General features: G+C 34.9%; 1 protein-coding gene across 1 annotated transcript in view; it reads left to right on the top strand.

Moving 5' to 3' along the window:
• ABCA12 (ATP binding cassette subfamily A member 12) overlaps positions 1-16,616 on the top strand; it is a 163,866-nt gene that overhangs the window by 96,056 nt on the left and 51,194 nt on the right. The window contains exons 16-23 of the mRNA XM_019727083.3: positions 435-599; positions 930-1,140; positions 2,138-2,277; positions 4,768-4,887; positions 8,002-8,092; positions 10,247-10,426; positions 11,002-11,317; positions 14,589-14,703. Of these exons, the coding sequence (XP_019582642.3) occupies positions 435-599; positions 930-1,140; positions 2,138-2,277; positions 4,768-4,887; positions 8,002-8,092; positions 10,247-10,426; positions 11,002-11,317; positions 14,589-14,703 (1,338 nt within the window). The remainder of the gene's footprint in view (positions 1-434; positions 600-929; positions 1,141-2,137; positions 2,278-4,767; positions 4,888-8,001; positions 8,093-10,246; positions 10,427-11,001; positions 11,318-14,588; positions 14,704-16,616) is intronic.

Raw genomic sequence — 16,616 nt, 5'->3', positions numbered from 1 at the left:
CTTTTATACAAATTGAATCATGCAATACGTGGTCTTTGTGTCTGGCTTTTTTCACTTAATATAATGTTTTTGAGTTTCATATGTGTTGAAACGTGTGTCAGTATTTCATTTTTTTATTGGAAATAATATTCTAGTTTAAGGATATCTCTTCTGTTTATCAGTTCACTTGGATTGTTTTTACTTGTTGGCTATTGCGAGTAATGCTGCTATGGACATTCCCATACAAAGCTTTGTGTGGACATGTTTTCATTTCTCTCGAGTAAATACCTAGGAATGGAATAGCGGGGTTGTATAGTGTATTTATGTTGACACTTTTAATTAACTTCCAGAATGTTTTCCAAAATAGTTGTCTTTTTTTATATTCTCACTAACAATGTGTGAGCGTTCCAGTTTCTTTACATAAATCATTTGTTTTGTTATTCTGTTTCTGTTAGGTGTTTTTCCCCAGGGAAGATCAAAAGCCAGTAGAAAAGATGATAGAACTCTTCATAAGGCTTAAAGCGATTCTCAATCAGATGGCTTCTGGCACACGTCCGTTTCTTGACAAAATGAGATCCCTGAAACAAATGCATCTGCCCAGAGGTGTTTCATTAACTCAGGTAGAAAAATCACCCAATGATGCTCTTGTTGGAAAATTCCTTTTGTCATATTAACTTGACAAAATTTAATTGAGATTAGTTATAATATGTTATAAATAAAGTACATTGAAAAAAATCTCCTATAGGAAAACTCTTCTCTTCTGGCAACATTTTTTGCCACTTAAATCGGTCAAGTTTAATATTCTGCATTTACATTTCGTATACATGTTTTAAAGGAATTATGGAAACTATAAGGGTTCTCTAAGCATTATCAGGTTTTCTTTCTGTGCTGTTTTCAGTAACGTTTATAACTCATATAATGTTCATACATCGTGGCTTTTTATCTCTCAGACAATGTATAGAAGCAACCGGATGAACACACCCCAAGGATCATTTAGTACCATCTCCCAAGCATTGTGTTCCCAAGGAATTACCACGGAATACTTAACTGCCTTGCTGCCCTCTTCCCAGAGACAAAAAGGCAATCACACGAAGGATTTTTTGACTTACAAATTAAGTAAAGAGCAAATTGCTGCAAAATATGGAATTCCCACACATACCAGTGAGTATACTTCAAAATTCAGCATGGTAATGTCACATCCTAATGTTGTCTACTCTGTCTTAGCTTTTTATAATATATGAAGAATTAATCTTCTCCAAGTATAAAAATAGAAAACAATTATAGAACACTACCGCACACATGGTATGTATACTAACTAATTCACTCTTCACAACAACCCTCTGTGCATGACTATATCTCCATCTTAGTAAAGGGAAAGGAGGCACAAAGAGGCTGAGAAAGCTGACCACAGTCACCCAGCTTGGAAATACCAGAGCCGTGCTTTGAACCCACGCAGTATGTTGCCGAGTCTAGCCCTTTAGCCACGACACTAAGAATTTGTCCGTCTTAACTACGCCTTCTTTGCCAATAGATAATACGAAAAACATACCTTAAATCTGCTCAGGTCAATATTTTTTCTTAACTTTCTAGAATTAGAAATTTGTATCAACATACAAGTTTCATGAATGCAGCAGAAATACAAATGTTTAGTGGCACATCAATGCCATTTATTTGATCTATAAACTTTGAGATGCGAAACACAACTAACTGAGCTCTTCCAAATGATATACAGATGTTTAGTATAGCAATAGGATTGACTCATTTGTTCATCTTTTTATTCATTCAACAAACATTTATTGAACAGCTCTTAGGTATCTGGTCCTTTCCTAGTAGCATAATTTTTTGTTGTTGTTGTTTTTTAATTAAGTGCTACTGAGGTAGATCTATTGGAAGCAATTTCGAAATGTGCTTTTCAATCTTTCAAAGTCCTCTTGGCAAAACGCCATCACTTCTTATGGGCTGTTCATTGGGTTAAACTTTTACGTCTTAAAAAGATTTGTTACTGTGTTTTCTAATTTTGATATCAAATCCTTCACATCTGTTACTAGCACTAAGGAATGTACTTTGGGGCGTAATAACAATAATCTGTGTCAATTTACCGTCAGGAAATAGATTCAAAATACATATACTAAAATATTTTATGATGCTTTCCTTCCAGCACCATTTTGCTTCTCCCTTTTTAAAGACATCATTAACATGCCTGCTGGACCTGTGATTTGGGCTTTCTTGAAACCTATGCTGCTGGGAAAGATTTTGTACGCACCGTATACCCCGATCACCAAGGCAATAATGGAAAAGGTTTGACTATTAAAATTCAAAGTTACTATCTTGCATATTAAGATGATTTTTAAAGTAACTTCCTAATTTACTCTAGCTGACTCAGATTTCTTTATATCTTACCTACTATTACCCTTGGCTTTCTGAAACTGTGAATAATTCTCCATTTCTGCCCTGCATATGTTTAAGCAACTTAGATTGGGAGGTAGCCCTTTGAAGAGAAATGAACCATATTGATGCTTAAAGATGAGGTTAGTTAAAGTAAGACCTCAGACTCTTCAATTTATCTCCAAAAGTTTTTCTACAACTTTTGTCTAACTTTCAAAGTATGTGAAAATAATGGCATTAGAAAAAAATAATATTGGAGCATTGCATAACTAATTTATCAAAAACAATCCCTAAATTATAGATTCTTGACTTTATATTTGGTTGTATGATTTAACATCTTATACAAAAGATAGACATTAAGAATGACAGCATTATTAAGAGTAACTAATCATCTACGTCATTTAAACATAATAGCATTACCTTCTCACATTTTTTTGTTTTATTATACTTTTATTTTGAAATACTTCTAATCTTATAGAAAAGTTGTGAAAATAATATAAAGAATTCCCATAAATATTTCAGCCAGATTTGCCACTATATATAGCTATCATTATATAAAACATAAGGGTTTTCTCCTGAGCCATTTGAGAATACATTGCAAACATTATACTCCCGTTACTTCTAAATACTTTAGTGTTTGTCTCCTCAAGACAAGAACATTGTCTTACATAACCACTGTACAATGATCAAATTCAGGAAATCTTACATGGATAGAATTCTGTTATCTAATACCAGTCTATATTCAGATTTCACCAGTCATCCCAATGATGTCCTAAATTACAGCGATTTTTCCCTGATCCAGTATCCAATCCATGGCCATGGATTTCTTTTAGTTGTAATTTCTCTTTAGTCTCCTTTAAGTCCTTCAGCCTCTTTTGTCTTTCATGACATTGTTATTTTTGAAGAGAACAGTACCATTGTTTTATAAAATATGTCTTAATTTGGGTTTGTCTGATATTTTCTCCTGATTAAATTCAGGTACATGGTAATTTTTTTTTTCAACTACAGTTGACATTCAGTATTATTTTATATTAGTTTCAGGTGTACAGTGTAGTGGTTAGACATTTATATAATTTATGAAGTGATACTCCAGATTAGTTTGGTACCCACCTGACACTATCCATAGTTATTACAATATTATTGACTATATTCCCTATGAGAGAATCCTTCTCACTTTTAAAATTGGCTTTCATGATTTGAATTATAAACTTAATACTTTAAAAATGATAGAATTAAAGTGAAAAAATACTCGCTTTACCATTGCTTGGTCATTAAACTATAGTTTGTGTGAATATCACATTATTTTAAGTCTTTATAAAAGTGGACATGAGGTCATCACCGATTTCTAGAATGTTCTTTGTTTTATTGTTTGTGTTTTAATACCTTATTTGCTTTATTGACTACACACTTCTGCATAATTTTGCATAAATTAAGTAATTACATGCTTATTTTCTAAGTGCAGTCTTCTTTTTTTCTTTCCTTTTTCCTAACTCTCATCTATTTTTGTTCCCTTTTGATTCTACTCTTTCTTCCATGTAAACTAATGAATGTTAGCATTCAAGGAAGTGCCTTTCTATAATTTATGCACATTCTTCTCATTCTTTATAAATTATTAAACTATGTATATATTTATATGCAGAGATTGTTTGCATTATTAAAATTAAGTTGTATTATAATACTTTTTTTTTTTTTTTGCTTTGCTTACACAATCATGCCTTGTGGAAATTCTTCTAACTCAATTAGTATAGTCTAAGTCATTCTTTTTTGAAGATTGAAAAATTTTTCCATACCATAAAATTTACTCAGCCAATCTTCAATTGTTGGGCATTTCTTTTTTTCTCGAGTGTTTGCTTTTGGTTTTGCTAATGTAAACAATGTGGCAGCAAATACTCTTGTGCATATGACTTTACACAATGCTATATTTATTTCAGGAGGATGAACCCTCAAGATTGAGGGATTGAAGGATATTATATATTATTTTAATGACTGTTGTCAGATAGCTTTTCAAAAAAGGCGGTAACACAGCTGTCTCCACCAGCAATATATGAGAGTACCCCCCTTATATCTTTGAACTAGGATGTTTCCTTAACAGTAAAGTTATGCTTATTTTTGGTAAAATGAATAATTTGTGAGAACTCCAGAAGGCATGCTTTCATTTTGGCTGTAATTTCGCTCTGTAGATGAAGCAAACCCTGCAATTTCCAGAGTTTTTATCAATGATCTTGACCCTATAAAAGCTTTCATTTAAAAAGTTTTAACCATGTGGTGAATTTCTCACAATATTTTTTTACCTTTTAGAAGTGTTTCTTAAAGTGATACAACAAAGCAATCTTAAGATATCTTTTTGAAATACAGGAAAAATACTAATAAACCAAATGTTTTTATTTATTTTTTGTCTTTAAGTCTAATGTAACTCTGAGGCAACTGGCGGAATTAAGAGAAAAATCTCAAGAGTGGATGGATAAGTCACCACTTTTCATGAATTCTTTTCACCTGTTAAACCAGACGATACCAATGCTCCAGGTAGGAGGAGATGGTTCTGTCATTCACCTTTGTCTGAATTATAATTCTTTGAAGTTATAATTGCCATCGTTATGGGAATGGGCAGGTAGAAACAGAATCCATATTCAACAGATTAAAATTGCCTGTCCTCCAGAGATTGAGACTGAAACAAGATAACAGATCTGTCGCTCATGTTCATTGTCATCCTCACCTCCTGTGTCACAACTTCTCTGTCTGTAATTCACAGATAAGCCCTTTTGCCAGTTGATCTTGAGATGTAGCTACTGGTGTAAATCTATTTTCCAAAAATGAAATTCTCAAAAAACTAGTTAGAATATGCTTTTTTATTTCTCTACTTTAAATGATGTTTTGCTATTTAACAGAAGCAGAATTCCTAAAATAGTAATATCCTGGAGAAGAATGATAAATGGGAGGAGATCTTTGATTGAAACCTGTGACACTCTAGTTTAAGTTAAAGATTTGACAATGCAACTCAAATACAGTGCATACCAGTTGGAAAGTGAAACTTGCTGTTCTTGTGAAAGATGCAAAATTTTCTGAATATGAAGCAAGTAATATGGGGAAATGTTGCAATCACAAATAGAGATATTAGTAATTGAAAGATCGAGCAGCAGAGTTAGATCAGTTATCAATTGGAGAAGAGAAAATCGGCAGAAAAGATAACACAGGAACTGCAAGACAGAATGGCTTGCCTGTCAGAGAATAGAGAGAGGCCCTTGGAAAATTTATGGAGTTCTAGAATATTTTTGAAAAAAATGCCCTTCTTTATAATCACACTCAAAAAGTTAAACATAGAATGAGGGATTTGTATCAAACAACTTTGTCAGAAAAATTATATTCGAAACATGATTTACTCAGTCTTTGACTAATAATCAGCACACAGTTACAATTACAACCTGACTTTTATTGAAAATAATACAATAAATTGCGAAAATATAAATGTAATCCCTTTAATTAATATGAAATAAACTTTTCATCAAATGTCTTCCCCACAATTACTGTTAAGTTTGTTTCTAATTATAAACATGTTCATTTTAAGTGGCCTTAAATTTTTAGTGAATCTGAGATAACAAAGGCTACTTAGATGGTAGTTCATTGGCATATGCATTTTCTGAAGTGTAAGGTTGCTCTTTTCTTCTTAAAACGTTTTTTTTTTTCCGTGAACAGATAAAAAGCCCACATGTATGATTTCATTAAGTTTTGCTGACTAGAGTGATAATTAACCAAGGACATGGCCAATTCATAGTAATTCCCAAGTACAATCATTTACTAAAAAGAAACTCTGTGACCATGTCTTCAAGTGGATCATCACCTAATGAAAGTATCTTTATTCTGTTCTAGACCAAAATAAATCATTATTCTCAGTTATTGAGCAAAAACTTATTTCTAAAAATGTGCACGGAATTTGAAGTTTCCCACTTTTTAATGCAAGGCCTCGCTTTGCCATCGTGAGCCCTTAGGCCAGTGCCTTCAAACGCTTGATCTGAAGTTTATGAATATCTAAAATGGGTATTTTGCTAACCACTTCACAGACGTGTGAGGATCGTATGTGTGGAAATATTTAAAAATAGTATTGCATATCATAGAGAGGACTGATTATATGACCCTCTAAGTTAAAGATTAGACAATGCAACTCAAATACAGTGCATACTGGTTGAAAAGTATAGTTTGCTATTCTTGTGCAAGATTCAGGATTTTCTGAAAATGAAACAAATAATGAGTGCTAGGGGAATGGAAATAAAGTTCGATGGATCATTTCTGAATTGCAGCTAACACACTGTTTTGCTTGTTAATAACACTCTGATTCCGATTTTCCATGATGCACAAGTTAATGCCTGGTAAACAGATTTTGAAGGACTCTGTTTGTCATGTGTGATAGGCATCAGACTCATGCTACCAACTACTCTTAGACCCCTCAGCAGCTATGAATTTAGTGACTTCTATTACATATACATATGCTCTATTAATAATAGCATTCTTAATTATGTATCTCCATGATAACAAAATGGAAAATAGTGTTGAAAAGGACAAAATAATAAGCAGTACTGTACTGCCCTCTAAAGGGACAACCAGCTTAAGCCTAGTTCACATAAAAACTAGGCCATGAATTTGCATGTAGATGAATAAACATTTCTTTAATCAAGTTGAATTCTCTCCCTTCAACTTTCCCCTTGGCTCTTATTGTATGTCCTTAAAGGATTTTAGACAGTTTCTTTAGTTCTAGCTTTGTCATCTATTAACTGAGGACAATAATACCACAAGGTGTTATTAAAAATTGAGAAAATCAAGGAAAACTCTATTTGACCATGTTTAGCACATAGTAGGATCTCAGTAAGTATTAGCCCGTAGTACCTCTACAGTGATAGAAGTTATGTCTCCTAATTTGGAAGATAGCTATAAAAGCCTTGATATTTTAAAGCATTTATGGTTTTTAAAAAAATTTTCAGTCTTTCCATTGACATAGAGTAATGTAGTTTAATCATCATTTTATTTTTTCATGTTCACATCATTGCATTTATTACAATATAAACAATATTATAATGATTTACATCTGACTATTCTGATGCATCATTCATCCCTACTTTATAGAAAAATAACCTGAAACTGGAAAAGGCTGAGTGCTTGCTAAAAGATTCCCAGCTAGAAAGTAGTAGAACAGGTATACAAATGAGTGGTGGTGTCAAATTCCATGCAGACATCACAATTTTTGAAAGTTGTTTCTGTTTGTTTCAGTTGAACAAAATTCAACCATGAACCATCAAAATTGTGTGTGCTATATGTTAAAAACAAATACTACAATACCTATGGAAAAAAGGACTGTTAAATTGAATACAATTTCCTAATGTTGATTATTATGGTCATAATTGGTCATTTTAGCATGCAGACCAATTTGTGTCTATAAACAAGCAAAAGCCCAGCCTTTCAAGCCATTACTAGCCACAAACCGACCTTCTCTTTCTTTCTCAAGGATATGTATGTGAGCCTTTGCAAGATGATGCGTTGATAATGCTCAGTGGGTGGTTACTTTATTTCACAGTGGACGATATTAGAGAGATGACGATTAAACATGTTTTCTTCTTGTTTTAACACTGATTCCCTATTATTATTTGTTAGAATACTCTGAGGAACCCCTTTGTGCAAGTTTTTATAAAATTCTCCGTGGGACTTGATGCTGTTGAACTATTGAAACAGATAGATGAACTCGGTGAGTCCAGATTCACAAAACTTTTATTCACTAGCCATGTCAGAAACGTAAAAAAACGTTGTCGCATATGAGAACTTCTTTTTCTTTTCTTCCATATTTGGTTTCTAGCCAGTTTTTCAAAGAAAACTAAAATCGTGGCTATATCCATCCATCTTCTTCTCAGTTAGTTAGTTAATTATAAGTAGTAACGATTATTTGGGTACCCAGTGTCTGTAGTTAGTTTCAATAATTATAATACATTATATTCTGCTTAAATGCAGCTTTTCTGCAATCATAGGTAGGTTGGTGGGTTGCTAGACGTAAGAGGACACTTTTTTTTTCTTTGCTAGCTTGATGAAAAGTGAGTCCTTAAGGACAAAGAGAGATGAAATGGTTTATTTCTGTCTACATTTAACATTTTATCTCTACTGGTCTCAGCATTACTTTGACTAACCCAGAATGTAACTGGAAGAGGTTATAGAGTTATCAAAAGCAAAACAAAAGCAACGCAGAGACTCAAAAGAAAATAAACCTAAATCAGTAGTCAGGTTGGATCCTCCTCTCACGGTTATTTAAAAAGACCAGGTAGAAGAGGATCAAAGCAAATCAGCTGAACTTACGCATTCCCTCTGCCACATCCCCACCTTCAACCTAAGGGATGCAAAACATCTAATTCAGTCTGTCTGACTCACTGTTGCTATGCAACCACGGGTATGAGGAATGAATTGAGAGCATCAGAATTTGGCAGCGGTAGAGCAAATGTCCCTCTTCCTCCTGGAGCTCCAGGTACATGCCTTAGGTAGCAAACCAGTGGGGAAGAATTATACCTACATTTGTATTGTACAGTGTATATATCTGTATGTACTTTACAATAGCCCAGTTTGATTAAAGAAAGATATTAGTGGATTTATTCTCTAAAAGTAATATTTGGGTAAGGAACAATTTGATCAAAATATCAAGCATATAGTACAAACTTCTTATATAAATTTTGTCATTCCTAACTTTGGCTGTAGGAGGGGATTTTTAGAATTTAATGTAAGACTAAAATGAATATAGCAGCAAGCTGATGTTTGTGTAATTGTATATGTAACTCAGTGTCTAAGAGGTTGTGTAATTTGAATTTGGGAGACGCTGACCCTTATAGCTCTTCTTTGACTCTGTCTACCAGCACCTCCCAAGAACCCTTGGTATACTGTTGATTTCCAATGGCCACTGGAGGCCACTGTTCAACCACAATTTTACCCCTCCCCCACCAACATCTTCATCACGCAAAACATTTCACTTTAAATTCTAATGAGAAATTCATTGAAGAACTTGCCCGTTGTGAGAAACTTAGTCTTATAGTGGACAATGGAAGAGACCTGTGTGGGTTTTGTGAGATTTACGATAGTCATAGCCTTCTCAGTGTCCATGATCAAGTCAGTGAAAATTTCATTGGCCAAGTGATTTATTAACTTGCAATTTCGTATTTACCCTTAGTCTCAGTTGATTTCCTCATAAAGAATCATGAAATTGAAGAACAATTAAATTCTCTTTCTTCTAGAGTAATTATCTGAAATAAAGTCTTGATTGTTTTGTCAAGATTAATACAGATATTAATAGAGATAATCCACATAATATTTTAAATCAAACAACATTAGAAAATTGTAAATTTGTGGCACAAATTTTCATAGTCTTCTAAGAAATGATTCTGTAGCACAACTTATTGAATGATACAATGTATTTGTTCTACACACTCTGCATAGACTTACCTTTGTTTAAATTCTTGCATTCACATTCTCTGAACCCAACAGGCATTATTGTTTATTTGAAACTTTCATCTCTAGTTTATAGTTTTCTTCCTAACTGCATGTAGATATATTTTTAAAAATTATTCATGTGTAGTCATGGGTTAATTACATTGTAGCAGAATACACTTTTAAATTAGCCTGTATCATTTTTTGAACTTGGGTTTACTGTACTTGCACCTATCAACATTCTCCTCAATGAATATTTGCACAACTGGGCACATTTTCCTAGATGTATAGTACTAGATATTTTTAGAGTAAATTCTTCAATTTTCTGTTATTTCTAGTTTAATGTATACTTAACCAAAATTGGAGTATTTTGTCTCATTGCTACTAGAAACAACATTATAACGCATTATGTTTTCTCTGTTTTGCTTTGCTTCTTTAGATATTCTGAGGCTGAAATTAGAGAACAGCATTGACCTCATTGATCATCTCAACACACTATCTTCCCTGACAGTAAATATTTCCTCCTGTGTATTATATGACCGCATTCAGGCGGCGGAAAGTGTAGATGAAATGGAGAGAGAAGCTGAAAGACTCTACAAAAGCAACGAACTCTTTGGAAGTAAGTGCTATGCTACTAGAATTTGAGCTTCTCTTTGTACTAAAATTGGCCAAATTCTTCCCTCACCTCTTTCATCCAGAACTCAGAAAAGTAGCCTGGGATCACTGTCCCTTCGGATGTCCTTAGAAACAAGAACCTTTCATGTAGTCAACCAACCATACCCTCTCAGAAGCTTTCCACTCATGTGTAATTTTGTTGGTATGGTTAAAGTTAAGACTGAAAAGGATTACATAGTTACAGGGTAATGTGGAATCCACCATCACAATCAGTCAAGATTAGTCATTTCAAAGTGTGTGTGTGTGTGTGTGTGTGTGTGTGTGTGTTTAATTTCAGTAAGCAGCTTAGAGTGATACGTGTAATCTCGTCAGTTTGTGATTATATTCTCAAGCTCCTGTGTTGAATCTCTGAGTCTGTCACTCTTAGTTAACGATCTGTTCTGTAAATTAGGAGCCCAAACTTACTGTCACACTACTAACTCAATTGTCTGTTTGGCTTTCCCCTATATGTACCCTCTAAACAATAAGTAATGTCAATCATAAAATAACCTTTCTGCTGTTGTTGCCATTTATTTTTAGGTGTTATTTTTAAGCTTCCTTCTAACAGAAGCCAACACAGAGGCTATGACTCTGAAGATGTCTCTCTTCCTCCTGTCATAAAATATACCATCCGCATGAGTCTCAAGACCTCGCAGACAACAAGAAGCATAAGAACCAAGATTTGGGCCCCGGGGCCACATAATTCTCCATCACACAACCAGATCTATGGCAGGGCTTTTGTTTACTTACAGGATAATATTGAAAGGGCAATCATTGAATTGCAGACTGGAAGGAACTCCCAGGAAATAGCAGTCCAAGTCCAAGCAATTCCTTATCCCTGCTACATGAAAGACAAGTAAGTCTGTGCACTTCTTGCCCTTGTTAATAATCAACCATTTCTTCGAGAACTCATTTCTACCTATTCAATCACGTGTGTCAAGTGAAAAGGATCACATTCATCAAACCTTTGTCAAATGTGTGTTCCCAGGAAAAGGGTCCACAGTACAGAACCCTGCTCTAACCTAGCGGCTCATCATTACCAAAATGATGGGAATATTCTTACCAAATGACTTGTGTTGTCTTTGTCATAACGTTTAGTTTTCCAAGAACGTTGGTGCCAGAATTTGGAGAATTGATCTCCAGACTTGAGTGCATCATTGCATGATTTCGTTGTGATCCCTTCTCTGCTGTTCTTACCTTTCTCTAGTCAAATGAGGGCGTTAAACAAGACTCATATTTAATTAAAAATCTGTGAGTGCATTTTAAGGAAACATTTGATGGAACACATCATTGATCAATCTCTAAGATAAATATTGTGTTATCTAAAACTGTGTTATGTACTATCAGTCCCCTTGCTAGGACTCTTTATCTAAAGTGGTTTTGCTAAATGAACAAGAAATGTAAAGGTCATGCTTTTAGACAATTGAATTTGAATGTTCAATAAATCTCCCAGTCAGGTAGCACTGAATGGCTCCTCCATTGTGACCATGGTAAAAATCCATAATCAATCAATCGATCAGTCAATCAATCAATCATAAATAAGTTTGGAGGACTTTTTTTTTTTAAGAACTGGGGAATACTTCTTTTTTTTTTTTTTTTAAGATTTTATTGGAGAAGGGGAACAAGACTTTATTGGGGAACAGTGTGTTCTTCCAGGCTTTTTTTCCAAGTCAAGTTGTTGTCCTTTCAGTCTTAGTTGTGGAGGGCGCAGCTCAGCTCCAGGTCCAGTTGCTGTTTCTAGTTGCAGGGGGCACAGCCCACCATCCCTTGCGGGAGTCAAACTGGCAACCTTGTGGTTGAGAGGATGCGCTCCAACCAACTGAGCCATCTGGGAGCTCAGCGGCAGCTCAGCTCAAGGTGCTGTGTTCAACCTTAGTTGCAGGGGGCGCTGCCCACCATCCCTTGCGGGACTCGAGGAGTTGAACTGGCAACCTTGTGGTTGAGAGCACACTGGCCCATGTGGGAATCGAACCGGCAGCCTTCAGAGTTAGGAGCATGGAGCTCTAACCACCTGAGCCACCGGGCCGGCCCCTGGAGGACTTTTTAAAGCTCATCCTCCTACACAAAATCTTGAGGCTGAATATTACTTTAAAGGAATTCTACTCGTTATTCAGTCCAGTTATTAAAGTTTATATAAAATTCAGATGCTTCTGGATGCTTTTTCTTTTTCTTTTTCTCTCTATTGGTGCTTCTGTCTCCCCTGGCTGCTTCAAGAGCTATAGAGGAGATGAGGTTATGTAACCCTTTGTGCAGCAATGATACAGGCAGACAGGCAAGGATCTCTTCAGTGGGTTGTCAAGGTGAGCTGCTTATTGGGGAGGACTGTTAGAACTTTGCAGCCTGAACCATGTGTGAACTGCAATGGTCCTTGCAGTAACATGATAACCTAGGGGTTCAAGTAAATGAAAATTCTCATCTATTTTCCTGCTCACATTTTTTCCCCTTGTAAATTTTGGTACCTGGATGTTTCTTTTAAGAATACAAATAAATGTACTCTGAGTTCTTTTTAGGAGTACGATCATAATGCCTTATATAAACATGTAAACTCTTTGCTGCATAGTAAGTGTTTTCACATATAGTGTTTCATTTGTTCCACTCAACAATCTCCTAAGGTAAATGGGAGCAGGTATTATGAGCCATACTTTTCAGATGAAAAAAACTACAATTCAGAAAGGTTAAGTAATGTGTCCAAAGTTGTACAGCTGGTACCACACTGGCCCTTTGATTACAAGACCAGAATTTTCTCCTTTATCCTATACCAAACCTAAAGTACCCAATCACTTGGAAGAAACATTACAGGGGATTTGTTATTAATGAACAAGGAAGGGCTTTTGCCTAATTCTAGAGCCAGAAACAGCATCAAGGCTGGACCTGAATCAAGAAAAATTCATTAAGCAAATATTCTTTAAGTGCCTACCCATGCCAGACAGTTTCCCAGGGACCAAAAAAATTGGATATGGCCCCAACTTTCACTCCTCCCCCACAAGAAACCCCTCACATCTCTGATGGTAATACACATCTGATGCTAAAGTGAGAATGAATGATGATGATGTCATGTTCCATTAATATTTGCATTTTTCATGGAGAACTTAAAGGTAATCCCTTAGCCTTACGATTAAAAAGGAAATGGCTTTGGGAAACTTTCTCTAAGTAAAAGCTTCAGTGGAGCTTACTATGCAAGGCAATCAATTTAGAGTTTATCTCACTGAAAACTATTCATTTACCTTAGCCCATAGAAAGGTGGCTAATGTAGAAAACCATAGGTCTTAAAGTCTGGTCCCTGGCCCAGCAGAATCAGCATCACCTGGGGAATTGTTTAAAATGCAAATTCCTTACCCCACCCCAGATATAATAAATCAGAAGCTTATGAGTAGGGCTCAGAAATCTGTGTTTTAATAAGCCCCATAGGTGATATTCAGAGCATGCTCAACTTTGAGAAACACTGCATTTGAACGTTCAGGTATGATGAGGAGGCCACGCAGGAATATATTCAGGTCCTGATGAAGTCTTCCAGTGAACCTCTAGTTAGCATATTACCAGAGAAGACACTTCTATACTGTTAATGAAACATCTCCTGGAGCATTATTTGAGGAATATAAGTTCTTTGGCTGCATATTAAAATGAATGCTTTTAGTTTTATTGGATTTTATTTGGGGAAATTTAGTTTAATAATCACTGTGAGCTTCCAAAGAGTAGATAAATACAGTAATTTGGGAAGATATAGCTTTTACCTAGATAAACCAATTATCATCTAATTCTAAATCTGCCTTGTTAGATAAGAATTTAGTTTAGGCAGAAGGATTTTGAGCCTTGCAATTATATCTGTGTAATAATTATTTTCCTGGACAGGACATACTCAAACATACTTTAAATGATATGGGAATTTTATCTAACAATCCAGAGCTGTTTTTCATTCTTGCAGCATTACAGCAAGAAAATCTGGGTCCACTGTTAAGTCAGCTTCACACTTCATAAGTAAAGGAGTAATAATGATTATTCTCAATTGCAAATTGGGAGTATGATATCAGTGTAAGGAGGAATGTGTTCCTTATATACTACAGTCTGCAAGTATGACATTCATTTTGGTCACTGGATTTGTTTGTTTGTTTGTTTTTGTTTTTTCACAGCTTCCTAACCAGTGTCTCTTATTCTCTTCCAATTGTGCTCATGGTTGCCTGGGTTGTATTTATAGCTGCATTTGTAAAAAAGCTTGTTTATGAGAAAGACCTCCGGCTTCATGAGGTATGTTAAGAATCTCTCCTTATTATGAAAAAGTTATAATTGTGTAATAATTAATTACTATGATTTTCATCATGCCTATTCGAACTCAGAAAGCCTGGGCCATACCTTGTGAATTAGAAAAATACTTTATGCATCATAAAGGCAACTGATAAGATGGTATTTTGCTTTCCCAAAAAATTACATAGAAGTTATTTTCTAAGTGCTTGTGAGCTTCTGAATAAAATATTCTGAATAATTTATAGATAATAATTTATATATAATAATAAAATATTCTCAATAATTCTGAATAAAATCTAAGTATGATTTAGGATCGTAAGAGTAATTTTTGCCCGCGACATTAGCTATAGCACTTAGGATCGATCAGAGGAAGTTTAAATAATACAAATAGTACTATTAAAGCCAAAAGATTGTTGTATGGTAACTAAATGAGTCCCAATACAGATATAAATATAGATATAGAGTTGACCCTGTATAATGAATGCATGGGTTAGGGGCACCAACCCCTATGCAATTGAAAATCTGTGTATAACTTTTGACTCCCCCAAAACTTCAGTCATCCCTTGGTATCTACGGGGGATTGGTTCCAGGATCCCAGCAGTTACCAAAATCCGTAGATGCTCAAGTTCCTTATATAAAAGGGTATATATGAATGCATACAGTCAGCCCTCCACATACCAGAGTCCTATCCATGGATCAAAACCACTGTTTTTGATCTACAATAGATTGAATCCTAGGATGTGAAACAGAGGGCTGACTGTATATTTATTGAAAAAACTTTGCACGTTAGTGGACCCATCGTGTTCAAACAGGTATTGTTCAAGGGTCAACTGTAGATACACAGCTAGACGTAGACATAGACATAGACATAGACATAGACATAGACATAGACATAGACATAGACAAACAGACAGACATAGACATAGACAGACAGACATAGACAAACATAGACAGACAAAGACATATATAGAAATAGTCAGAGACATAGACAGACATAGACAGACATAAATATAGACATAGACATAGATATAGACAGACATAGACATAGACAGGCAGACATAAACATAGACAGACAGACACAGCCATAGGCATATGGCTTGTTTCAGCTCTCAAGAAACAAATTCTCTTCCCGGTGTACCTTGTCTCCTTCAATTACCATCTCGTCTATCTCGCACTGACTTGTGCTTTATAGACTAAGAATTTCATGGTATGGTACTGATTAGGTTAATAATATCACAGTGGAAGACAGGATCTAGGATGTAAAGCACTATCTCTTTAGCATATTCTTCATCATTATCCCCAAATCCAAACTCTCTTACTTCTTTTGAGAATTTATGAAAAAGCACTGTGTGAATTTTGGATTGTATTGGAATAGAAATTATTTTATCTGTTCATCCTGTAATGAGTCCATTCTTATACTCATGGCTGGAAAGAAAGTGAAAACATTTCAAAACTGGGGCACAATAACTATTGCAAGGCCTGGCTGACAATCTGAAATAATGAGGTTAGAGTAACCTGCTAATTCACTTATACTTTTCAGATTTACATTGTCAATGCTTCTAGGCAATTGACTATGTCTCCTTACAAGTTATAAATCACTGCTTCATATTTTTATTAGTTCAGCATCAGCCTCACAGGTTTGTCCTAAAGTTCGAACCTGAACTTCTTACCTTTTCTGTTTGAATTCTGGTTGATCTTCACAGCTGAAACATACATTTTTATATTTCAGTTACAATTTGTTAAACTTCTTATCAACTGGTTCGAAGCCTGTTGTATTCAAGACTTGTGCAATGGTTTTTAAATTTCAATTTAGAGACTTGAATCCATGCCCTGAACCACAATTTTGATTGCAAACTCCTACTTCATATTTTTCTTTCAGGCGTCTGGTACTCAGAAGTGAATCTTTACAAATTAAA

Source organism: Rhinolophus sinicus, chromosome 17 (assembly GCF_057876585.1).
Source record: "Rhinolophus sinicus isolate RSI-liver-muscle chromosome 17, RSI-T2T, whole genome shotgun sequence".
In the NCBI taxonomy this organism is placed as follows: Eukaryota; Metazoa; Chordata; class Mammalia; order Chiroptera; family Rhinolophidae; genus Rhinolophus; species Rhinolophus sinicus.
This window is presented reverse-complemented; position numbering and strand designations above follow the sequence as displayed.